This window comes from Populus trichocarpa, chromosome 5 (assembly GCF_000002775.5).
Source record: "Populus trichocarpa isolate Nisqually-1 chromosome 5, P.trichocarpa_v4.1, whole genome shotgun sequence".
Taxonomy (NCBI): domain Eukaryota; kingdom Viridiplantae; phylum Streptophyta; class Magnoliopsida; order Malpighiales; family Salicaceae; genus Populus; species Populus trichocarpa.
The window spans coordinates 22,667,155-22,692,686 of record NC_037289.2 but is presented as its reverse complement, the minus strand read 5'-3'; the positions used below and the strand labels follow the sequence as shown (position 1 = coordinate 22,692,686).

The following is a 25,532-nucleotide window of genomic DNA, read 5'->3' as shown; positions in this document are numbered from 1 at the left end:
ATGCTGCTGCTCTCCCTCTTTCTGCACTCTCTATTTGTGACGAGAAAGTTGACAGGTTTGGATCTTGCAAGGCAAGTCAAGAACTTGATGGATCTGAATAGAAATTATTTGAGTATTTGATGCCAGGTGCCTGGACGGGATAAAAGTGGAGAGAGCATGGAAGGAATTAAATAAATGGAATTAATAAATTAAAACAATGGCGTTTTTTATTGAGAAAACATCCATTTAATTCAATATATAAAAGAAAAGAAAAGGACAGAGATACTTACTCAACATAGAATTTTCTGGGAAAGCTAGTTGTTTGTGGTTATCAAGTGCAAAAAAGGATGAACATGAGTTGTCTCGCCCTAGAAGGGAAGGATGTTAACTGGGTTTGGTCAAATGTAGAATCTAGCCAGGGGGAATCTAGTTGGCCACAAATAACCTAGCTAAAAATCCGTTGTCTTTGAAAAAAAATCAAAATATCATTTTAACCCCTTTTTTTATAAAAGAAAAGGTAAATTAGATTTAACTTACCGGCCACCCCAGGTCAACCATTTTGCTTCTATCACAACATCAACCTCGTATTTTTACAAGGGGCGAGGGGTAATTGAGTTGAAGATTCAGTTAAAAATTTAATAGAAAAGTATATATTCGTGAAAATGAATAATACATGCTAGAAATATGGGGGGCATGACATTCTCAGTAACAAAATAGCCAAAAGGTTCTGAATCTGATTATCCAAGCAACAGTTCACATTCATGGAGCTTCCACTTTCAGCAGAAAAGGAAATTCCTGTTCTGTAGCGCCTTCCAAAATGTGGGGTGTGTTCTTTCACCGAGTAATAAAGCTACGGAAGCTTTTACATGGTAAGATTTGATGGGGTAGGTAAATAGACATATCAACACTCAAAATGACATTTCAAACTAATGCAAAATACAATCATCTCTCGGGAGACTCATATAAAATAATGAGAGGATCAGTTTCCATAATTCCTATAGCAGCCTTGATTTGATTTAATTTAATCAATTGTCAGCTAATCAAACTAACAATTTGGATTTATAATGAAATAACACAAAAGAAATAACCTGGATAAAACTTCTGCTTTCATATAAGATTGCTCAAGAAGAAATAAACTCAACATCAAATGCTACAAAATCATATAAACCACGGCTACCTTTAGCCCTGCAATGTTCAGGTAAAAGGGCGAGAGTATGGAAATCCAGGTTGGCTGTTTTATTCAGTGACACTGAAACTTTTGCTTGTTAGCCACATCTTCTTTTGGACGATGAACACCACCTCATCCTCACCTTGCTCGTTTTCCTCAGCATCACCTGTAGCCACTGCCTCCCAATGCAGTGCTGACATATGTTTCTTTACGAATTCCACTACTGATGGACTGTCACGGATAATAATGAAGCCTGTGGGTCTCAAGATGCGGTCCATCTCAATTAACAGATCCACAGCACTGCAATCTTTCTTAGTGATGTCGGAGAAGACAGTCCAGGCATGCAGTAAATCATAAGTTCGTGGGTAGATCGAGTAGGATTCACACCTGTCAGTGGAAAAAAAAAATCATTTTAGCCTGTGTATGAACAAGAAAATACAATCAGCAATTCCACTATGTTTTTGCTCTCCTCTCCTGGAAAGTACCACATCTGCCATGGTTATTACATCAATCCACCACCAGAAGAATTTTCTTGATAAGAGAGTTAACAGACCCTATGTGTAGTCAAAGTAGAACTTGAAATGGTTACTCAGAGATGGTTTGCATCACAATTTCTGCTGTATCATATATTTCTATCCTTTTCTTTTTCTTTGCCTTCAAACCAGCTGGTAACTGGTTAGAACAATGGTATTGACTGAAAATTTCTATAATCTGATGAAAACACATAGGATGGATTTATTGTAGAAACATGTATGACCTTAAGAGCAGGTGCAGCTCTAATTCTGCTTCTGGTTTCTGATAAAACTTATCAGTAAAATAAATCTTAAGAATTTTTACTAACACAGATAGGTTTGGTTTCTTTTCATAAATTTTACCCTCAACACATTTGAATATTCCTAATGTCACATATTAGAAAATTTTTGCGAACTCACCAGCTGTGCACAGAGCCCATCAGGCCTCTATCATATATTATCTTGAGAGTGTTGGGTCCATCTTCAGGCACAACATTCATAACCCATACGTCTTTGCTCTTCAGGGCAGCTGCAAATGACCCTAGGTTTGCCTTCATGTCCATCAAATTTCTCAGTGTATCAGGCTGAATCTTTGGGCTCAAAAGATTCCAGTAATTCTCAACCCTGTGCTGCCAAACTTCCTGCAACATATCAATCCTGTTACAAACCAGCTTCTTCCTAACATATATATAAACGCAAACAGATTGAAAGTTTCTGACAGCTCACCGTGTCCTTTTCAAACATTTCAGCAGAATAGCCAAAGTCAGCAAGACGAGGAGGTGGTGTAGTCAACCGAGCAGGCCACGGAGCCAATCCAGTCCCTTTTGCTTTATGTTGTTCTAATAAGATCATTAAAATAATTAGTGCATTTCTAACTTCCAACACAAATTCCATGTAGCTTGCAAAGCACCTTGTAAAGCCTCAAATGAGGGCAACACGAAATCAAACAAAATGCAAGGCAAGGAGCATCTACCTTCACCAACGATTCTTTTCTTTTGTTTTTTTTTTTTTTTTCAGCAGTGGTATATGGACATTAAAAGATTAGACAATTTAACAAATGCATATTGACATGTTAACTGTTTGTGCCGCTAAAAACTCAAAAAGGGCAGGTAAAGCATCATACTAATTGCATGAGCTTGCATTGATGATGCAAGTAAAATATGCAAATTGCTGTTGTATCTTCCAAAATTAATTTGTTTCTATACAAAGGTCATGCTAGAACATAATGGTAATGAGACTACTAGCACTAATATTGAAAGTCCTCAAAAAAAATTAAAAGGAGTATACAGTACTCACGATCAGAGTAAGGAGTGATGCAAGCTTTCATTGGCACACCCCACACTGCATCTGGATCATCATCAGATTTGCAGAGAGGAGGTTGAGTACCAGGTTCTCTTTCCTTGTAACAGTCGTTTGTTAGAGGCTTGACCCAGATAACAGTTTGATTCCTTTTCGCAGCTATCTTCCAGCACATTCTTTCCACAAGGGCACTCATTTCTCTCCAGATCCTCAGATCCTCTTCATCTTGTGCATAGGCCTCAGGAGATGAGTAGGCAAAATAGCCTCCTGGTCTCAGCAACCTATCTAGCTCGAGCAGAAGGATTCCGTCCCTTTGAAGCCAATCAATCCTACAGCGAGAACAATGTGCAAATTCAAAAGATCTACTTGGGTATGGAAGTCTCTTAGTCCCTAAAACACCAAGATATGCAGGAATTCCTCTCTCCAAGGCAAACTGGATCTGGTTTTGATGAACATCGTTTGGTGCCAATGACATTGAAATAATATCAGAAGAGAGCAGATATCCCCCAAAACTTGCAACTCCACAACCAACATCAAGGACTGTCCGGAGCCTTCCTTCATTGTTTAAAATGTTATTTGAAAAGTTTAGCATCTGCCAGCGAGAAAGATAAATAATATTAAAAACCAGGATAGTTTGGAAAGCTAAGTGTATAAAATCACTCGCAAAAAATATCATATCACCAGCCTTTCAAACTTGAAATTAATTGGAGAGTCTGAGAGTCACATATTTACATGGGAAATACTATTAACTTACATTTGCAATTGAGGCTATATACTTATCAGCTCCGTAATGGAAGTGTGTTCCTCCTCCAGGGAATGAAATTTTGTTACCTTTGACAACCATCCAGTTCTGATCAGATTTTTCACTTGCCAGGTGGGTGTGAGGTATATTTACTTTCCAGACCTCATCTCTGCTTTTGGGCCACTTGATTGGGACCTGAACCATCAATAATCAAAAACACAAATCAATACTATATTGGTTTACTTTGCACAGCAAAAACAATCCACTTTTCAACATATCCACCAACTATACTATACTTGAGAAAGACCCTACCTTGTACCCTGGTGGAGGAGGGATCAAGCAATTGAAGCGTCTTTCTGGTACTGGGCAGTGTCTTTCATAGTGCTCCATCAAAGACAAATCCAGCTTCAATCTTGTCTGGTATATAAGATTTCTGTCTAGACAAGGAATCAGCTCCGAGTGGCGATCATCACAAACCTTCAATGTTGACAAAAATCATAAAAGAAACACAACACAGCTTGTATTAGTGCAATTGGTACTAACAATCAAAGATCTGAAACTTAGTGCAAGTAAATAAAAACGTTAGCTCAACTTAAAATTGCTCACCGGAATGCTTTTAAGTATAACATCACCCTGCACTTCTTCACCGGATTTGCTGGAAGCTTCATCACCATCATCATCTCCACCCAAATAAGAAGAACCCAACTTCCTTAGAGATTTACTTCCATATTCCAGAGCAGATGTTCCACTGTTCCGAGAAAACAAGTAAACACAACCACAAATGATACCCAATACCACTATCCAAGTTACCAGCCGCTTCTTTTGATCCCCATCACCTTTTCCCCTTGACATCTTTCGCAACCAGAAGCAGAAAATGAAAATATCCCTTCTACTTTCACTAAAGGTTAAAATCAGAAGCTCATTTCCCTCTCCAGGATATTCACAATAGGTAATGGATGGACCGTGAGCAAAAGTTCAGCACCGAATCTAGTACCTAGGTTGTTTAATTCACTCCAGTGATTGCCTGAAGCTCCTTGTCATCACCAGCCTTGTTTCCAAAAAAAAAAATTAAGTTAGGACTTATCATCCATAACTGAAAGCAAATATTTATCATATCTAGAACACACTATATAATATATAAATAAAAAGATCCTAGATTGCTAATATCTAACTAGCGAAATCTATGTAAAAACATTAACTAAAACAAAATCCCATATTTGTAGGCCATAAATTCAATAAAAAAAGGAAAGAGGATAGCATTAACTAGAGATAGATCTGAGACAGGCTTAAAACTAAATAATCAAGTAAACCCAGTTCAATCAAAGATCATTAATTACATAATGGCAATAATATTACTAATAATATAAAAATAAATGCACCGACAATAACTACTTGCCAGCTATAATTTGACACGGTTAAGCATTAAAAGAGATTGATTGAGAGACCCTGACAAGTACAAAAATTTCAAGACTTGAAAGTTGCAATCTTGGTAAGCACATCAGACCCAGAAAAATTTCTTCGAATCAAGAAGAAAGTTGCGAACTTTGTTGATTTTTGTGGAGAGGAAAATTGACAGGATACAAGAAAACTCACCGACTGAAATTGAGATGGGAAATGGAGGATGAGAATGGTGCTCTGAGGGGGAGAAAATGGCACAGTGTAGATCTTGAAATGCAAGCAATGAGGTCAATATATGATGATAATGGGGATGATAAGTGGATCTGAGAACAGAGTATGAATGCGATGTTATTATAAATATAATTTTTTTTTCAAAGTTTTTTATTATTTTTATTTAAATATTAATACTTTTATTTTTTCAATTTCTTTTATTTTTTGATAAATTTTTATTTTTTTATATTTTTATCCGCTTTGATTTCCTTCATTCTTTTTAAGCTATAAATTTAACAATAGAGCATATTTGATTATGAATGTGAGGAAAGCAATTAAGTTTCACATTGAAGAATAATATAAATTGAAATAGTTTTTTTATATATTGAAATAGTTTTTTTATATAGTGTTAGAGCTTTAATGATTAAGTAGTTATGAGTTTATTTTTATTTATTTGATAAAAATCTTAAATTATATTTAATAATTTAAGTTATTAAGTTGAGATGATTTTTGAACACTAAAAAAAATAATCTAATAATTTTATATACAAAAAATGAAAAAAGTTTATGTGGTGTTAGGTGTGTCAGTTATGGAGTTTTTTTATATAAAAAATTAACATTTCTCAGTTTTATTTTATTTAAAAACAATTGCATTTTTTAAATAAAAAAAAGCATGTTTTTTAACTGATTTCTAGCAGTGTATTTCAATTTTAATAGAATTCCTTAACTTATTAGATTAATTAATAATCATAAATAAAGTTTTAGGAATAAAACGACTTTAGTAAATCATGAGTTTTGATAATTGAAAATTTTGAGTTTTTTTATAAATAATTAATTAAAAAATAGATAAATATTAAGAATAAATAACATGTGTGTGTGTATATATTCTTCTTTGTGTCGGCAGTGAGCCAGTGAGTGTGTTGCAGCAAGTTGTCATGTGGTTTATAGCTGTTAGTCTTTAAGGCATTGCTATGGTCAAGTTGAGGATTTCAGGGTATATTTGGCAAGTTGTTTCTACCTTCTTAATTCTATTATCAACCTTGAAGCTGGGATTTGTTATTCATTTTTTAGCTTTCTCGTTTAAGAAACGGCATGTTTTCCTAATTCCTTATTATTATTTATAAAATATACATATTTTCATAAATATATCTATAAATATTCAAAATATAAATATCTAATATATATTAAATATCTTGAATATTTATCTAGAAGTATAAAAATAAATTAGAATTCATTTGTTTAAAGTTTATCGCTTTAAATCTAAAATAACACAAAATAATATTTATTTTCTTTGTCATCTGTATAAATGTTAAAAAAATATTTATTCTTTCTTATATTTGTATAAATACTATACTGACTTAAATTTTAAAACTTTTTTTTTTAGATATTATCAGCTTACGGTCCATCAAAATTTTCAAATCTAGTTTTATCAAACTATAGAAATCTTTCCTAATTTTTCTACTGAAGATATTTTATAGCTTGTCACTTCCCTTTTAGGTTCTGCTAAATGGTATCATTTGCATAATGATTAGGAAGGTGATAATGTAATTCCATCAATTTATAATGGTATTTCTTCAATTATCAAAATAAATGTATTTGTTAGTTAAGATGTGTTTTTAATATTGTGTTGCATGTGTGTTTTTAAATGTGTTTCTTTACTTTGAAATTAATTGAATTTTTTTTTAAAATCAAACGTATGAAAATTATTAAAAAATATAAAAAATATTAATTTAATTTTTTTAAAAAAATAAACATATTTTTAAAACCTAGTCTTGAAAACACACTAACAAACATGCCAAAAGTAGATTATTTTAGTTGTGGTTATTATTAAAGAGTGGAGTTTTCATATAATTAACGGGATGTCACTATCAATTTCACACTTATTATAAATAATTCTCTTTTTTTTTTTAAAAAAAAAAAACCTCAAATATCCATGCACTATTCCACTCTGACGTGGTTTATCTCGACCAAGGACGAATCTAGGTCGGCCAGGGGTGGCCCAGACAGGCTGACATTCTCCGTTACAATTTTTTGGCCCTTTTGCCGTATAATAATTTAACATATGGTTTGATATTATGGTAGGACGGTTTTTAAAGTATTTTTTATTTAAAATTTATTAAAATAATATTTTTTTTTAATATCAATATATTAAAATAATTTTAAAAAATAAAAAAAAATTTAAAGCAAAATTTTTTTTAATTTTTTTACAAAATTACTTCTCAACCATAAAAACAAATAAACCTTATAACTCTCTTTTTTAAAAGTTTTTTATTTAATCATAAAAAATATAAAAACTCAATCATTTTCCCTTTAAGAACTCTTCTGTCTGTTTGGTGTGTTAGCTTTGTGATTAAAATTTTTAAAAAATAGGTTTAAAAAAAAAGTTTTTAGTTGTGGTCTTAAAAAATAGTTTTTAAGAATTACGTGTCTGATTAAATGAGATGATTATTATATACAAAATAAATAAAAAAACTAGTTTTAAAAGATAAAAAATAGATTATTTTAGTTTTTACAAAACCAAGTTTTGAAACATAATTATTATGTATGGACCAATACAAAAGGTAAAAATTATTTAGCTAACCAAATATTGTTTTTCTCTATAATTGGATAAAAATAAAAAACTACAACAATATCAATTGATCTCTAACTCTTTTCTCATTAGGATTAATCTACCAGAGTTAAGAATTTCTCACTATGTAAAAGCTAACAATTCGTCCTCTTATGTAAAAAGAAAAATAAAGTAATTGACACTTAAAAAACTAAATTTATTTATTTTTATTCTTGGAAAGTATTTTTCCTCTTTAAACCAACTGTGAGTTTTTTTAAAAAAAAACATTTTTTTTTGTTTTTTTTATGTGTTTGTTTTAAGTAAAACATTTTTTGAATGAAAACTATTTTACATGGAAATGTTTTTATGAAAAAAGGCCTAACAATATTTGATAAGTAATAATATAAAAAGAATTAGGAAAACATCATTTGAAAGAAATAAAAAAGGAAAACAAATAGAAATAAAAATAAATAAAAATTAAATTCAATAAATTATTAAAAAAACAAAATTATAATAATAAGAAAAGGGACAAAATCTAGATACCAACAAATTAAAGAGTTGTTTTTGAATTTTTAAGAAATTAGTGTAAAAATCTAAGCGGGTGAGAGAGAAGATAGGGTGGAAAAAGAAATGGCCGTTAATGCCAAAATACCGTGACTCTTTGCACATGCGTCGTCTCATCTAGTCTGAGACGTCGAGACCTTTCAAACATAGCCTTAGAAAATAACATTTGGTCGGACGACCCCCACCCTTCCCTGTAACAACGTGGGGCTGTCCACACGCTAGTGCGTGCAGCTTAAATGCCAACATGATTTTTTAATTATATTTAATAAATATAATCAATAATATTACCCTTAGCATCCTTGAAGTATACAATAAAAATAATGTAAAATGATGAATAAAACCCTTGGATAAGAGTTAAATTGATCTTGTTTTTAAAGCATTAAAATATTTAAATTATTTTTAAAAAATAAAAATATAATTGAATAATAGGTTTTAAATTATTTTATTTTATGATTAAATTAGTAATTTTACTATACAAAATAAAATAAAAATATTAATCTAACCCGTATAATTTTAAAAAACCAATTGTGTCAAAAAGATAATCTTACGGTAAAGCTTTCGTGTTTTTTTCATGAACAAATTTATAATTATACTATTTATTATTATAATAAATTGTAATTTGTGTCTATATAGTATATATATTAACTTTCTTAAAGGGATTTGGTTTTTTTTTTTGTTAATAAAAGAAAAAAGAGGCGCGAATGAATAGAACCTTTTAAACGACGGCGCTGAATAAAAAATTAGGGATTCCCATTCTTACCTGCTCAATTGTGAATTTTAAAAATTTCAACCTCCCGAGTCCCAAACACAGCACAAAAATCAATGGATTCCGTTGCAGAATCATCAAAAAATAGAAAGCGCCTTCGAGAAGAAGAAGAACAACAACAAAAAGAAGAGATCGAAGCTGAAGAAACAAGCTCTACCGATCAAACTCTCTCACTCGGTAAATATTTCTTTCTTACCTTATAACTTCATGATTTTCTCCTTCGAAATCAGTTTTGACTCACCGAGTTTTGTGATTTCCTCTTATGAAGTGGACAGTCTCACTTTTAGCGATACCATGGTGGCTCTTCGCATAATGCGAGCTCAGTTTCCACATATCGACAAGGTCAATCGCCCCCCTCACTTTTTTATTTATTTAAATTATGAAGTAGATTGTTAGTTTTTTACCTTGTCGAGGTTAATTGACTCCTCTTCGAGCTTTTGGCTTGTTGTGTAATCGTTTTTGTCACCGTGTTGATTTGGCTCTGTTTATCGGTCATTAATCGTATGCTCATCGCAGTGATTTTTCCCCAGCTTTGTTAACATCATGTAGTAATGGTTGTGATTTCAGGTGTCGATTCAGCCTTTCATTTTACATTCACAATTGTATAGCAGTGTAAAGGACAGAACGCAAGTCGATAGAGAATTAGAGGTCTGATTTAATTGATAACAGCATGCTCGAATCCCTTGGTTATGACGTTGATAGCATTATTGATTAAAAAATTTGAGATAAACATCTAGCTTTTTTTTTCTCGTTGAATGAGATGCTTCTTACAATGTACCGTCTGACAATGTGATATGATATGTTTGCAGTCCCTGAGGAGAGAGAAGGTATTGCGTGTTTTCAAACTTAATACTGGACAAGATGACCATGCTATAATGTTTTTGGATGATTATTTAATCCAGGTTGGTTGCTTATATTTGTTGACCTGTGTGTGATTTAGATCGATCACACAACGTGTATGTTGGTGTTTTTCTTGACAAGCATTTGTAGGTTTTAGTAATCAACTTTTCAGGTTAGAAATGAATGTGCTTGAAATTTTGGATTTTAAGGTTTTGTGTGTGCGGTGTTGTTGGTTTGTTGTATACTGTGTATGATTACATAGTACAAACTTTAAGATTCTGCCACTCTACTGATATATTTTCACTTTTCTTTATTTTATGTGCAGGTAGATCGTGTTGTGAAAAGAATGGAAGAAAAGAAGCAACGTAATCTTGAAGTTTTTGAGTGGTTTAAAACACATGTTATTGATAACAAGCAGGATCCTAGTATTGACCATCAAGAGCTCGTAAGCTCTATGGATATCTACTTGTGCTGTTTATTTACTGTCATGTCTGCCTATGAAGAAAATAAGAAATTACCCTCCTTACCTTTAAGCTCTCAGCAATCAAATATCATGTTCAAAAAAACATAATTTAGCATGATGATAATATTTTTATTTTCATTCTGTCTTGTATTTCAGTATTTGCATTGCTTTGGTATTAGTGAAGTCGGTAACTAATAACCAATAAATCATTGAATCCTAATTACTCAACAAGGACCTTAATCCCAACTGTCTTCAGATTTGGTAGCTGTAGATAACTTATAGAGCATTGGTTATGTATGTGTGTGCGCGAGCACATGTCCTCACAATTTTGCAACCCTTTGAAACAGCGCTTACTCTTGTCACATGGTGGAAAGGTGAAGGATGAGCACATCTCTCTTTTAATCAATGCTGGTCTTCTTGTAAGTAAATTCTGAATTCTCATAATCTGTTCCATTGTGCACTTGCTTGAATTAATGAGTGGCTATGCTAGGTTAAGGATATTGCAGATTATTCTATGCAAATTTTATTCTACCTTTAGAAATATCTTACTCCCTATTGGTGAATGTACCTAGTCAAACTAGGTTTGTTCTGGACACAAATGAAAGAAGAAATGGCAATCAGCTCCATTGGAGCCATTTGGAGCTTCTGGCTGGCAGCTTGGTTTGTGTGCACAAAAACCCTTAAGGTTCACCCAAAAAAATGCTGGTTGCCATGCCCAATAAAACATTGATAAAGATCCCAATTACTTGAATATTTGTTATCGTTGGATTTTGAGTGAGAATATTGCTTGGCTGTGCATCTGAATGATATGGGTTCAATATACCAAGATTAAAATGGTAGCTTGTAGCTTCCTTCCAATGGGGATCAACTTATTTTCAGTTTTGATGATTTCTTCCCTGGGATTCCAGGTTCAAATGGAATCAATGGGACTGTAGTAGCACTGCCAATTGACATATCCTGGACAGTAAGGTGCTGTGATGGATGATGTAAAGCATAGTTGTTGGTTAAAGAAGTAAAGTTTCAGAGTTCAGAAGAAACTGTGTGAAAGGTAATTCGGTGTTGTACTGTTATGACATGCTTGGGTAGTAAACTGGTGGACAGAGGCTTTTGGACATATCATTCCCTTTTGACACCTTTGTTGTTACGATTTTATTAGATCTTGGCTTCTAGATCTTCTAACCTAAATAAAATCTATTGGTTAACTGAGAATATACAAGCTAGAATCTTTTCTGGGAGTTCAGATTTTGAACTTATACTTTGCAAAACCTTCAACTGTTATCCAATTAACTGGTCTTTAGATTTGCCTCCAACTTCTGTTAGAATGGTATATAATTCAGCTCATATTTGCCCGGAGGAAAGAGGGAAGGGGGATTAGATGACTGGGTGAGTAAGAGCAAGAATGAATGAAAGTAATTGGAGTCCCTATGCCAAACATTGCTAAACAATTCAAAAGAATCAGCCGACTTTTGAACTGAAAATATTGTTCATTAACAAATTTAAGGTTTTGTTCCTGAACCCCTGCTGAAATTTGGAAATTCACTTGGCCATTGCTGTTAAGATAAATTGGGACCTGATCATGCAATTGAGTGTTGTACCAATGGCTACTTTAAACCTGATGTGAACATTGTTAGAGAGTAATATAAAACTATTCTTGGAACCTCACCTAAGCTTTTGGGAGAGATGATTATTTGACATAGTATCAGAGTTTCGTTGACTAAACGGTCACGAGTTTAAATCTCACCACTCCATTGTAATTAATAAAAATTAAGCATAGAGTAGTGTGAGCCTTTGCAAGTTTCAAGCTTAAGAGGTTTTCACTTGAGAGGGTGTGTTAGAGAGTAATATAAAACTATTCTTGGAACCTCACCTAAAAACTTAAGCTTTTGGGTGAGATGGTTCTTTGACAAACATGATCTTTTACTATCCACGCAAGTCTGTAGGCAGAGACTGAACTTTTCCATTTGGGATGCTTGCACATATGCAGACATATAAATGGTTTATGTATCCTATCATACCCTGTGCATGGTTTGTGTCTGTTTAGTGCACAGTGATAGATTAAGCACACTTGCTTATTTGGGACAGCAAGGCGGATAACTCTGAAAGTTTAAATATGCTTGCTATACCAAAGCAGTCCATATTGCTTATTTTTGTAGTGGGTTAAATCAAATGCTGATTATCTTTTCTTTTTAAATGTGTTTTTATGAATTTCTGTTGCTTGTTATTTATTGATTTTTATTTGTTGTTTCTCTGCCAACATTTTCGATGATTCATGTTCCTGTTCAATCTAACTTGGATATTTACCTGCTAGACTCGCCAACTGATTGATCCCAACATGTACTGGTTTGCAATTCCAAATATTGGTTCAATACTCAAGGGCCTTTCTCAGGTACAGAAACAGTTTATTTATATTATCAGGATTGTTGGTTTTCTGGTTATAGGAAAATCAAAGATTCTGGTTATTATATAGGTCTTTGTTATCTTTAAAATTATTATTAATAACTACTCACTCTTGATTCAGGGAAGGAAGGAGCTCTTATCTCTTATAAACCGACAGAGATATAAAGAAATGATGCTGGCCCCTTTGGAGAAGAAGCATCTTCGACTGTCTCTGCTTGATATGAGATTTCACCTTCGTGACCTGATTGGCTCAGGTCACCTTAAAACTGTCAACACACCAACTGGATTACTTGTTCGGGTTTCAAAGGATTAAAACTCCAGACTTTACCGATTCCATATGGATTCATATGATGTCAATCTTGGATGAGGTTTAGTTCTCTGAAATCTAAATCTTTCAATTGTCAGCTTTCTGTTTCGGTTATATTCTGCTGATGATGGGTAGGAATTGTTCCCCGGTTCAAAGTGACAACAAAATAAGAAAAAGGATTGAGAAATCACTTGCATCATCATACAAATGAATTCCAGATGATGCCGAGTTTCTTCTCCACCAGGTCTTTACTTGTTTCCTATTATTCTGCATCTGTTATATTATTCAAGATGTAACTTTTCCATGATTAATTGAATCAAGTTAATACAATATACGTTCATGCAGTAGCATGGGTCTGTGCAAGCTCTGCTCATCATCTATTTTACAACTTGATGCGCTGATAGCTTTGTCTTCACTATCCTTATTGTGATGAAAATCAGATGAGCTGCCCTTTAACCACTGTCGCATTCTTATGCAGAATACAATATGAGAGAGCAATCGAATTATTTGAATTACTGTTATCTGAATTGTACATTTCTAACGTGCCAAAATTTACTAGGCTATGCATAATTTAGTACTCTTTAAACACAATATTCTCATGTCATATCATTAGCAGTTTATTTTTAGTCATTGCCCTGTGGGCAACATGAAGCTGAGCCCTCTAGACATAGGTGATCTGCAGGATCATGCTCCCATAGTGAAAATGAAAAGAATGTTGATGTTGAATATTTCTCATGATCCCAAAATTTGTCATTTCCTATCTGCCAAGCTGACAGGACCTGTGGTTTGACCAAAGATAAAAGGTTCTCGTGGTGACACACTGTAGTAACTTTGTATGCATACCCTTCAACTCCATGCAGTTAATTTTAGGGCATCTTAGCAGACACAAATTAAATGATAGTTGCGTGGAAATCATCCCAGAGCATGAACAAGGGCATGGAAGGAACATTTAATAGATTCTAGCTGGTGGGTGTATCCTGCATGGTTTGGATCTGTGTTAGCGAGTCCGACCCACTGCTTGTGATATTTTTTAAACAAAATTCCTGTGCTGCTCACTGTGCTGAAACATTTGCACCTAGTGGATGTCACCATCACAAAAGCACCCTCATTCTTTTCACCTGTGCATTGACAGGTTAAATCTTTTGTTCTATCCTTCCTCCTAGGACAGGCTTGTCATGCCCTACGAGCCAAAACTTATTCAAGATTTTTCTAAAACTTACCATACACATTTCTATCAGATATGAAAACTACCCTTGTCTCTCTTGGATTTTAGATTTTTGCGTCATATATTTTATCTGTGAAACAGATTGAAGAAAATAGATAAAGCAAATGGGGCGTTTCATTAATTTCCATATTTGGGTGGTATCATTATATAGAATTAAATATGGGTTTTCTAACACGGTCTCGAAGACATGTTAATATTAACATATGGAAGGTTTCATTTTTATAATCGAATGGTTTTAATTTCTGTAATTGTGTAAGCTCATTATGAAGGTTAAAACCTTTCAATTATTAATATCAATGCATGACTTTAGTGCAGATGTCAGAAAAGCCCATAAAACATAGATTTTATTTAATGATTGTTATAAAAAGTTCTTCATATCTTTATCTTTAATCAATGCATGATACTTTTCAAAAAATATTTTTTATTTTAAAATATATTAAAATTCAGATTTCTTTTTTATTTTTGACATTAAAATCATCAAAAAACACTAAAAAAAAGAAGCAAATATTCTTTTAAAAAGCACCAAAAAAACAGAAGCTATTGAACTCTCTGAAGTCCCAAAAAGAGTACTTAAAAACTATGGTTTTATATAATGATGATTTGTTACAGGATAGGGGGGGTTTTCCTGTATTTTTAGAAACATGATTATCATCTTTATTAAATTTTAATTATTGAATTAAAATTAAATGGTTATAATTTAGGACATGATAAGAACAAAAGATTTTACTCCATAATATTTTATTCCTTTTTATCCAATTCAAATGATTTATGCGTGGCAAAAAAAAACATTTCATTCATGAAATCAAAGAAAGGTTGGGAACCCCCACTTGAAAGTCTTCAAAGACGAAGAAAAAATACCAGAAGTTGTCTGGTACAAGGAACTTTTTTTCAAATATTTGGGGCAAGTGGGGGCAGCGGCCTCCTTCTGCCTCCCCACTGGCTCGCATAAAAAGTTCAAAATTGCTGGAATAGAAGTTAGAAGGGTCTCTATATGGACGAAATCTACTTGGTTCGTGTCTAGACTTTTGAGCTTATATATAGATAGGATGCTATATATGTTGGTTTCTTTGGTTCCATGCTGTTTCTTCACATTCATGAAAGTAAAGCTTAAAGAGAATAATTTACATAAAACTCAACGAATGTAGCTTCTTAATTACGTGGTGGAAGAAAATGAAGTCCAAAATGATCGATCCATCGTGGGGTAGAGGGAATCTTTAAGAGGGATATATATATATATATAGAAAGCCTCGAGTAGCCATTCAACTAGCTAGGATGACAGGACATGCATGCATGTGACCCTTTTTCCTGAATGATTAAGAGTTTAATAAAACAAGGCCCTTTACATCATAAATATTCTACAAAATCCTCTATATAGTTAACTATGTAAGGTTCTTCAAGGGTTCTAGCTTTCATAATTAATTTGGAATGCATCGCCATCAATCGCAATATTTAGGAATTATATATGAATTCAGTTATATCTGCAAGTTTCCTATGAGGACATGTATCAATAGTAAACCCATGTTTGCACAGTATTGATTAATCTATCTCAAGCTTCTTCTTTATTTAATTGTGAAATCTTTCAAACAAGGAAAAATCTATTTTGTACTGGAAGACTATTGGATATATACTATATATATCAGACGTGGATATCCATATGCTATTAGCTGATACATATATATATATATATAGCCGTGCTAGCTAGGGTGACAATTTCTTTGTTGTGTTCTTGTACATTTCTTGTTTGTCAAGGATAATTAAACTGTGCTTGAAGGATTATGTTAATGGCTTGGAGATGCAACTGATGCCATACTATTTTAATTATTCCATGATCTTTCATGCATATTTGCAAGTCATCGATAGAAGTTAACAGTAAACTAGACTCCAAAAGTAGAGCAGCCTTGTATGTTTGGCATGCATGCGCTGATCTCCCTTTCCAAGCAGATGATGTTAGGGCCCTAGTTTTGTATCTTCCATGTTGTCTTGTATTGGTTTCTTTACCTAGTGGCAGATTAAAAATTACCCAAAAAGCACTTCACATGTTCCATTTAAGTGAAGCATAGTACAGACATCAGTTATAGCAATTCTACCTGATGTAGAGATGTTTGATATGCTTGTCTTTGTTCCCTTTCTTTTTTCTTGTGGCATCGGGCTCGTCGAAGCTCACAGAAATGGCATCTGACATAACCCTTCATGTGAATGTTTATTGGATTTTTACCCCTTTTAAATGCCATGTTGTCAGTGACGACCTAGATCATCTATAATATTCATGTGTTAAATGCACTCCATGGAACCCCCTTTTGTTTAGAAGAAGAAGAAGAAGAAGCAGGGGTGATAAAAAAATTATAGAGAAGCACAAGTGAGAAAAATTGAGAAAATAGAGTGATTCAACTCGTTACACTGCTAGGAGGAGCAGTGCAATCCATTAAATTTTAATTGATTGTGCTATTACAGTAAACATAATCTTTAATTATTTTCAAAAAATTTACGCTGCTACTACTAATAGCACAACCCTTTATTAAAAATAAAAAAAATAATATGAAACTTGCACTATTACAAATGAAGTACCATTTAATGATTGTGCCATAACTTTGAGGATTTTTTTAACTTTTAATGAAGTACCATTTAATGATTATGCTATAATTTTGAGGAATTTTTTTTAAATTTTTAATGAAGTACCATTTAATTATTGTGCTATAACTTCGAGGATTTTTAATTTTTTTTTATGAAGTACCATTTAATGATTTCGGTCCTCTTAGCAGAGGAATACATTAAATTAAATTATCTGAACGTGAGATTATTAAAAAATAATATAAATTATATTTTATAATCTCATATACTAATTTAAAATTTTAGATTATTATAAATTTTTGATATGGTATTATAGTCTAGATAACTAAATAGTCACAAATTTTAATTTTAAAGAGCTTCTATTTAAAGAATTGTGTTAGAGAATAATATAAATTATATCTTGATATTTCATATAATTGTTTAAATTTTTAGATTAATATAGATACTAACATAACCTATTGAATTTTAATTGGTTACATTCAAGGACGGAACTATAAAATAAAATTAAAAGGGCCAAAATGTTAGTTATTTTATTATTTAGGCTAAAAATATAAATATTATTAAGAAAGGTACTGAAATATTCTTTTTTCTTTGCAGGGGCCTGTCAGCCCCCTGTCTCCGCCCCTGGTTACATTACACCCAATTAATAACAATAACATAACTTGGGATCTACTATTTATCCGATTTTTTTTCCCATATCAGCTAAGCTAGTGTAAGAAAAACTGTTTCACAGAGAGTTACCAGCGAGGAGGGCGTAGATTTCTTAGGCTACAGAAAAAGAAAACAACTGCCCTAGCTAGGAGGCTGCTGGGTAAAATTTCTTCAATAGTTTGAACTAGAGCAGGGTGACCTTCGGGGTTGCGGCGCAGGCGCAGGCGCGTTTGCGTACATAAGCATATAAAAGCTTGATCCCACAAGATTAGATAAATTAATTAACTTTTAAAAAAAGAAATTAAAGAAGGCTAATAAGATACGAAAAAAGGATTAGTATAAAGACTTTTAATTGAAATCCAACATGTAATCATACAATCCTTAGACATGAAGACTTTGTTTGCCTAGCCAGGGATAGCACCCGGCCACCACACACACCGTGTCACAAAAAAGTTGGTGAAATAATTTGATTTGGATTATAACATGTGGATCCCAGTAGCCAAATCGAGAATCTAATCATAAACCCTGCAAGTTTTTTTTTTTTTTTTTTTAAATTTTATATTTATCATGAGCTAGATTATGCCACCTCTAGTTCCAAAACACTTAGAGATTAATCATAGGGGGGATGGTAGGCCATTTTACTTAGAATCTCAGATTGACAAGAAAGACTAGTACATGATTGATTAAGCCTTTGAAACAGTATGTTGTTCTTTGTCAATATTAGTCGACAACCAAACAATATTACTCGACACGCTTCTTTCCATTAATTTCATAGCATGTAAAATATGGTTTATTATTTATTAAAAAAAATGTAATATATGGTTATGATTTAATTAATAATATTCCTAAATTAAACATTTAGAAAATCATACGATCTTGCTGTCTCTTAGTTATTAGGTCAGGCTCATGAAGCATCAGAATGGCAGTCGAGAGGAAAGATTGGTGGACGCTAGCATCTTCAGAAAAGGGTTCGAGCTGTTTGTTGTGCGATAGCTTTCAAGGACTAGTCCAAAGAACGGTAGCGACTCCTCTTCAAAGCCAGCTAGGGTTCATAGGGAGCTAAAATCTAGACATTTTCAGGAAAATAATGGATGGAGCAAAGTGCTTCCACGTAAATGCCGAGTTGTGTGTTGTAGACTATATGATGTAACAAGTACTTGATGTGGGACTTGAAAATAATGGTTTGGAGCTGAATACTATTTTTTTCTCTTTTTCTTCTTTTTCTTTCTTCCTATTATTTTAATTACTATTATTTTTATTTTAAAATAAACTATAAAATTATAAGTGTTTTTCAATTTCATCCTACTATTTTTTAATCTATAAATAATCTATTAAATTATAATTTATTTTCAATTTCACCTCTTATTATTTTTTAATATGTAGATAATCTATAGAATTTCAATGTTTTTTTTTTAATTTCACCCCTTATAATTTTTTTAATCTTTTAAACTTGGTTCATATTCTTTTAATTACAATTTATTTTATTTAGGATCATTTTTAAGATTTTTTTTTATTTAAAATATCATCTTCCTTCAATTTTTTTCTATCAAATTCTATCTCCTTTTTTTTTGGCTACTTTTTTTTTTATTCTGCAAGGTTTTTTATTGATATTTTTTCACTAGTTTCATCATTCAAAATTAAACTGATTGAGAATTAAGTTTTTTAATTGAATTCGGGTCCAAGATTTCACAGGTTGTGATTTTTAGAGATTAGACTCAGTTTAGGAGGTTCGCCTAAATTTACTTGGTTTTTTTTCTTTTTTTTTTTATTTAATTTTTAAGCTGATGTTTTCTTCTTCTTTTTTCTTTGCAGTTTGACTTTTATTGAGTTAGTCCCCTATAATCTTTTTTTTTAATTTCACCCCTGTCACTTTTTTAATCTATAAATAATCTATCAAATTACAAATGTATATCAATTTCACCCCTTTTTGATTTTTTAATTACTCTTTTTGATCATTATTTTTTTAATTTTTATTTATTTTGTTTGGGGATCATTTTTCATTTTTTTTTCAAATTTCTTTCTCCTTTGTTTTTATTTCTATCAAATTTTATCCCTATTTTTTTGTTACTATTTTTTTATTTTGCATTTTTTTTATTAATATTTTTTCAATGATCTCATCCTTCAAAATTAAATTTGTTGAGAATTAAGCTTCTTAATTAAACTCAAGTTTAGAATTTTTTAAGTTGTAAGTTTTAGAGATTAGACCAAGTTTGTGAGATTCACTCGAGTTTATTTGGTTTTTTTTTTTAAGCTGGTGTTTTCTTATTTTTTGCTGTTTGATTATATTGGGTTAGCTCTCTATAATATTTTTCTATTTCACCCCTATCATTTTTTTTTATCTATAAATAATATATCAAATTACACATGTTTTTCAATTTCACCCCCTATAATTTTTTAATCTTTCAAATTTGTTCCTCTTTATCTTATTGTTATTTATTTTGTTTGGGATCATTTTTTAAATTACTTTTTTTCATCCTCAGGTTTTTTTCAATCAATTTTTATCTCCATTCTTTTCATTGCTCTTTTTTTTTTGCAAGTTTTTTTTATGAATATTTTTTCAATGATTTCATCATTTAAAATTAAGTTGGTTCAGAATTAAGCTTTTTCATTGAACCCGGGTTCATAATTTAACGAGTTGTAAGTTTTAGAGATTAGTCTAAATTTAGACAGTTCATCTGAGTTTACTTGTTTTTTTTAAACTAATTTTTTTGAGTTTTTTTTTGTTATTTTTTTGCGGTTTATATTTTATAAGGTTAACATTGGGTTGTTTTGTAATTTGAATATGGTCGGGTCTGTTTTGTTTTACTTTTTTCATTGTTATTTTTTTATCAGTTTATTTATTATTATTGTATTTTTTCATATAATTTAAATTATCAATTGAACCATAACTCAAGACTTGAATTTTTTTTACCATAGCATTTTTTTTTTACTCGGCCCACAGTGGATTGTCGGCACCAAATCTAGTCATATATATATATCCTCAATGGTCTTGATTCATGCATTAAAGTAAAAAACCTATCGAGCTAGAGGTGTTTTCGTATCATTGATTATTTCCTATGAGCCAGTAAATCTAGGTCCAATAAGGCATGAGCCCCACCTATCATGTGATAATCATAAGCATGGGTGGAGTTGATTTTGTTTTACCACAGAATTGAATTAGACACAACCTCTATTTTTCCCCTCTCATCTCCATCCCTGTTTGTGGGCTCCTTTTCTTTTGCGGCGCAAATCAACGGGGTGCCATGCCTGGCATCAATTTATCAGCACAGTTCTGGCAGATCTCGAACCTGCACTACACGCTTTCTGATCTGCAACCAGAAAGCTAGGTTGCCTTCATAGCCATGCATCCGTTAATATTAGCCAGCTGTCGACACAAGAAATGCTATGAATTAACGTGTGCATGTCACATCCACAACGACAAAAAAACGATTTGTGTCCCAGATTTTCTGCTATTGTTAGCTTTACTCAGCGTGCATGTTGATTGTAAACTAATATTGTAAGAAAATATTAATTTATGGTCGAGCAGAGACGCCATGGCTGGAGTTGCAAGTTGTTGTTACATTCAGAATCTTACATTGGTTGCATATTACGACATGGATACACATATGAGTGCTCGTGATCTTCTAATATTATTTTAGATATTGAAAGATTAAATATTGCAATATTCTCACATGAGAAAAACTTTCAGTGCTCTCGATAATGTCCCAACGCGAGCTTTCCTTTTCTCCCGTTAGAAATTAAGAAAAATGGGAAGCTTGGAACTGGAAAAAATAAATAAAAAAGGAAGGTAGCGAGGAGGAGGTGGACGAACCATAGTCATATAATTAAAAGGTCTAGCTAGATATTAGATATCGTGGGTTCGTGTGGTCAATTTATTTTACCAAAACAATATCGTTTTAAAAAGAAATTTAATTGTATAAAAGATTTAGATCTTTTTATCAAAATGATTTTTAAATAAAAAATTAGTTTGAAATGAAAATTAGTTTACTGAGACCGGTTTTACAACCATGCAATGCGATGGATGCAAATAAAACTTATATTTTAGGTTAAAGAAGTCTATATATGTACTTCATGCATGCCTATTTATAGGAAGTTGCAACCTGTAGAGTCCGATCTCGTTGAAGAATGTTGAATCACTCGGTGAATATTGAACTTAATTATGATACACGTAATCTTTTCGATGGACAATTCTTAGATTTCCTTCATGATCAATAATCAAAATCCCTTAGAGGCCTGCATAATCAGAGGATGCTTATACTTGTAGTTAACGATTTCCCACGTTTTCAAGCTATCAACCGAATCTTTTGATGTGGCCACATTAGCAAAATTCATATATATTTTTTTAAATCTGAAAAGGACTTGAGGTTTTATATTGAGACTGTCTCACTAATCTCCTTTATCCATTGAGCGTGCCATATTATTCCAAAAAACCAGCTTTCAATTGTACCCTAAACTTTTCTTTAATTTGATGGTTTATGTCCACAGTCGATCGATCTATACATTGGCTATATCCTGTGTCAGCTTTGTTGACAAAGAGGGGCCTAGCTAGCTAGTAGCTCTGTTCCTATGAAATCTTGTAAAGCAAACTTTAAAAGCATCCCATATATTCTTTTTCGATCTTCATGACAACACTTGAGAAATATTGCACCAGAACTTGAATGCCAAGTGTTCTTTTATGTTATTGCAACTGGGGAAGGCGCCATAGCATTTGGGATTTCAACAATAGTTCAATTGATCATCATTTAAATATATATTTTTATTCAAATAGTAATAGGATTTCATCCCTTTTTTCCACCGAAGTAATTCAGCTATATCATATTCATCAAGCGTTTATAAATTCATAGAACTTTTTTTTATATTGATCCTTTTTTATTTCTCTTCTTAAAAAATTGGAAAGAACACCACCCGAACTGGGTCCTATGCTTCACAGAATCTTCAGTTTTCCATAATCATTTGCAACTTGCAATTAGGGAGCTCATCATTGGTTTTTTTTTTAATCTTCCTGTTCAATATATATATATATATATATATATATATATATATATATATATATATATAATTTAAGACAACAAGATCTGTTACCAAGTATTGCAAAGCTCAAGCAGCCGATCTTCATTAAGTATTAAGATTGGAAGTATCTGGTATTAATTACAAGGATATATTTTACCCTAAATTATCCAAAGTCCTCACCATGTATACCGATGAGGCTTGATGTATTTTTTTTTTTACATTTTTTTTTCTGGGAAAGCATAAATGCTATATATTTTGATAACGGTACTGAGTCATCAACGATCTCATCACATACCAAGATTTTCAAAAGTTTACAATAACCTTTTCTTGAAAAGGGTTCTGATAATGGAATCAAAGTGCAATAAGATTTTTTAAAAAAAAGAAAAGAAAAGGAAAAGAAAGTTTGGAAAACTGTCACGTAAAGTGGAGTATTATTTTAAAACCTTCACTTTTACATGCCGCATCTCTCAGGAACCAGTCACCAGTCACCAGCATACATCTCTTTCGTTTCTGTTAATTTTTCTATCAGCAGAGAATTTAGCTCACTGATCATGCCTTGTTTTCTGTATGATGTTTTTCTTATTATAATTATAATGATTTTCGTTGAATTAGATTACGAAATAAGAACAACGTGTGATCTGGGATAGATACTCTTTCAATGATTCTTTTAGTGTTATAATTAGAGCCAACATTTAAGTATATACTCTCCCTCGATCTCTGTCTCTCTACACACACACAGAGAAAGAAGGGAGTTAAACAGAAGAAGGGGGATTATATTCCTTAATTTCTTGAGCTGCCATTGTTGACTGAAACGTCAATAACATAGTAAAAGACATTAAAATTAAAAGAAAAAATAAGAAGAAGAAGAAGAAGAAGAACACTATTCCTTTTGTTGTTTTCATATATAGTTCCTGTAGCTTGTTACGTACTCACTGGTAAATCTTAAAATAAGAGATACGATGCCAAAATATCATTCTTGTCAGCCATGTATCTATAATCTAGCTATACGATATGAAAATCTTAGGATAATGATTGAAATAGTATATGCATTAATTAATCAATTAATAATCAAGTAATATTATAGGGAGCTAATGTCTTGTTCATAGAAAAATGATTTCGATAACAACATCTGCAATTAAGAACAAGCTTCCAAGGAACATTAGAGAATGCCACGTTGGCTTGGAAGTCGTTTTTAACACTTGGTTGACAGGGTTTGATAGGGTAATGTTCATAACTTATAGGGACCACTTTGTAATTTACAGGCCTTGAGAGGGCGTGTGATTGCTGTGATTGGTATTGTGTGTGACACCAAACATGTCCCATATACAGAGAGCCCATAACTTATGGAAGTGAATCAAGTATGAGGACACCATGGAAAGGAGGGCGTGATCATCATCATCATCCTCATCATCAGAGAGAGAGAGGGAGAGAGGGAGGGAGAGGGAGGGAGGGAGGGGATCGATGAAATGAAATTATTGGTCTCTAAGGAGGAATATCAAGCCGTCACTCTTTGTATAAACATCACCCACACTCCTAGCAAATAAAAATTCCCACCTTGGCAAAAGCCCTAATACTACAACTCACCAATCATTTGTATCTTTGCCTTGCTTTGGATTGTCATGATTTTTAATTTTAGAATGATCTCTACGTCACCATGCCTATGATGTGTACCTTAAAAATGTGGACTCACCGCGTTCACCTCCCGTTGATTTAGGGTTTACAATTAATTCAAACAAAATTATCAACAATAACTTTCCTCGGTGATTGTAAATTATTAAGACCCTTGTCATTGTACTTGCTTGGCGACTTAGTTATAGAACTTCATCATCATAATTTTCTAATTGATCTGTATGATTCTATTTTAGCTCATGCATGAGATAAGTTTATCTCTTTACATTCTCATGACAATTTGCTGATTTTGATTTAAACCTTAGTTCCCTTAATTGCATTTAGTTTTATGATCTATTATATAGCCATAATTAGGTGTTAAGTAACCGTGTTCTTCTCCGACAGGACCACTAAGCCTAATTAATGACTGTCGTTTTGCTTTGAGCTTCCATGTCCCCTTAAGGTAATGATGTATGCTTGTAATTAATACAATGCAATCCTGTAATGGCAAAAACGACCCATCATCATCTAAAGAGGCCATGGCATGTATTTCTTAACCTGATGCACAAGTATTCTTGCTCGGAATTGAAAGGGCATTCTTGACTTTGTGTGGGATGAACATATGCTATAGATTCTTTAGGGTTTTTTTTTCTTTTCTTCCTTCTTTTTTCTCACATGTCATGGTCATATATACAGTGAAAATTACAATGACGTCTCCATTATTTCAATGGCATGTTAAGCCACGGTGACCCCAGTCCAGTCATGATCTACTGCATAATATCCCTCTAATTATTATCATTAGATGATACATGTTGTGACAAACATCCCCTTGTCCTCACTTCCATTATTATTGCCTTCCTAGCATTACTAATCATCTAGAAAACAAAATCCACACCAAATTAATTAGTTGAGTTCACCGTATAAAATGTATTGATATAATTGGGCCTAATATCCTCCATCACCAGTGGCCCCCATATTCCGAAGACAAGCTGTATGGCCCACCTTGCTAATCAATCCAAAAATATTCCTCCGTGATAAAAAATTGAACTGATCGGACTCTCAACTGATATATACATATCAATGAGTTCATGATTATGATATTATTATTCGAAATTTCCAGCTATTTATTTTGATTTATTGCTTGAGCTGTCTATGTTTCTAGGTCTTAGATCAATCAAATGGTTCACGTGCTTGGGACAATTTGTTTTGGGGCGTTTTATCGAGCAGGTGGCCCTCCTGATAGAATTATCCTACCAATTTATTATTTAATAACACGTA

General features: G+C 32.5%; 2 protein-coding genes across 5 annotated transcripts; one reads left to right on the top strand and one right to left on the bottom strand.

Annotated features, from left to right (window-relative positions):
• Positions 1-906: 906 nt before the first annotated feature.
• Positions 907-5,461, bottom strand: LOC7454354 (probable methyltransferase PMT3). Its single transcript, XM_002306823.4, has 8 exons — positions 5,294-5,461; positions 4,307-4,748; positions 4,013-4,177; positions 3,713-3,895; positions 2,956-3,550; positions 2,386-2,498; positions 2,080-2,300; positions 907-1,534 (listed from the first exon to the last, which is right to left on the bottom strand). The coding sequence occupies exons 2-8, from the start codon at positions 4,550-4,552 to the stop codon at positions 1,216-1,218; spliced, it is 1,842 nt and encodes a 613-aa protein (XP_002306859.2). The 5' UTR covers positions 4,553-4,748; positions 5,294-5,461; the 3' UTR covers positions 907-1,215.
• A 3,680-nt stretch (positions 5,462-9,141) lies between these two features.
• On the top strand, positions 9,142-13,785 carry LOC7454353 (uncharacterized). 4 transcript variants are annotated; one of them, XR_002981917.2, is made up of 9 exons: positions 9,143-9,362; positions 9,454-9,527; positions 9,753-9,833; positions 9,995-10,087; positions 10,351-10,470; positions 10,836-10,907; positions 12,797-12,874; positions 13,007-13,436; positions 13,538-13,785. XR_002981917.2 is itself a non-coding variant. In XM_024601585.2 (8 exons), the coding sequence occupies exons 1-8, from the start codon at positions 9,242-9,244 to the stop codon at positions 13,196-13,198; spliced, it is 831 nt and encodes a 276-aa protein (XP_024457353.2). In that variant the 5' UTR covers positions 9,143-9,241; the 3' UTR covers positions 13,199-13,713. The 4 variants fall into 4 exon arrangements, 3 of the variants coding, with proteins under 3 accessions (XP_024457354.2, XP_024457356.2, XP_024457353.2); XM_024601585.2 differs by having other exon boundaries at positions 13,007-13,713; XM_024601586.2 differs by lacking the exon at positions 9,753-9,833 and having other exon boundaries at positions 9,142-9,362; positions 13,007-13,713.
• The last annotated feature ends 11,747 nt before the right edge of the window (positions 13,786-25,532 follow it).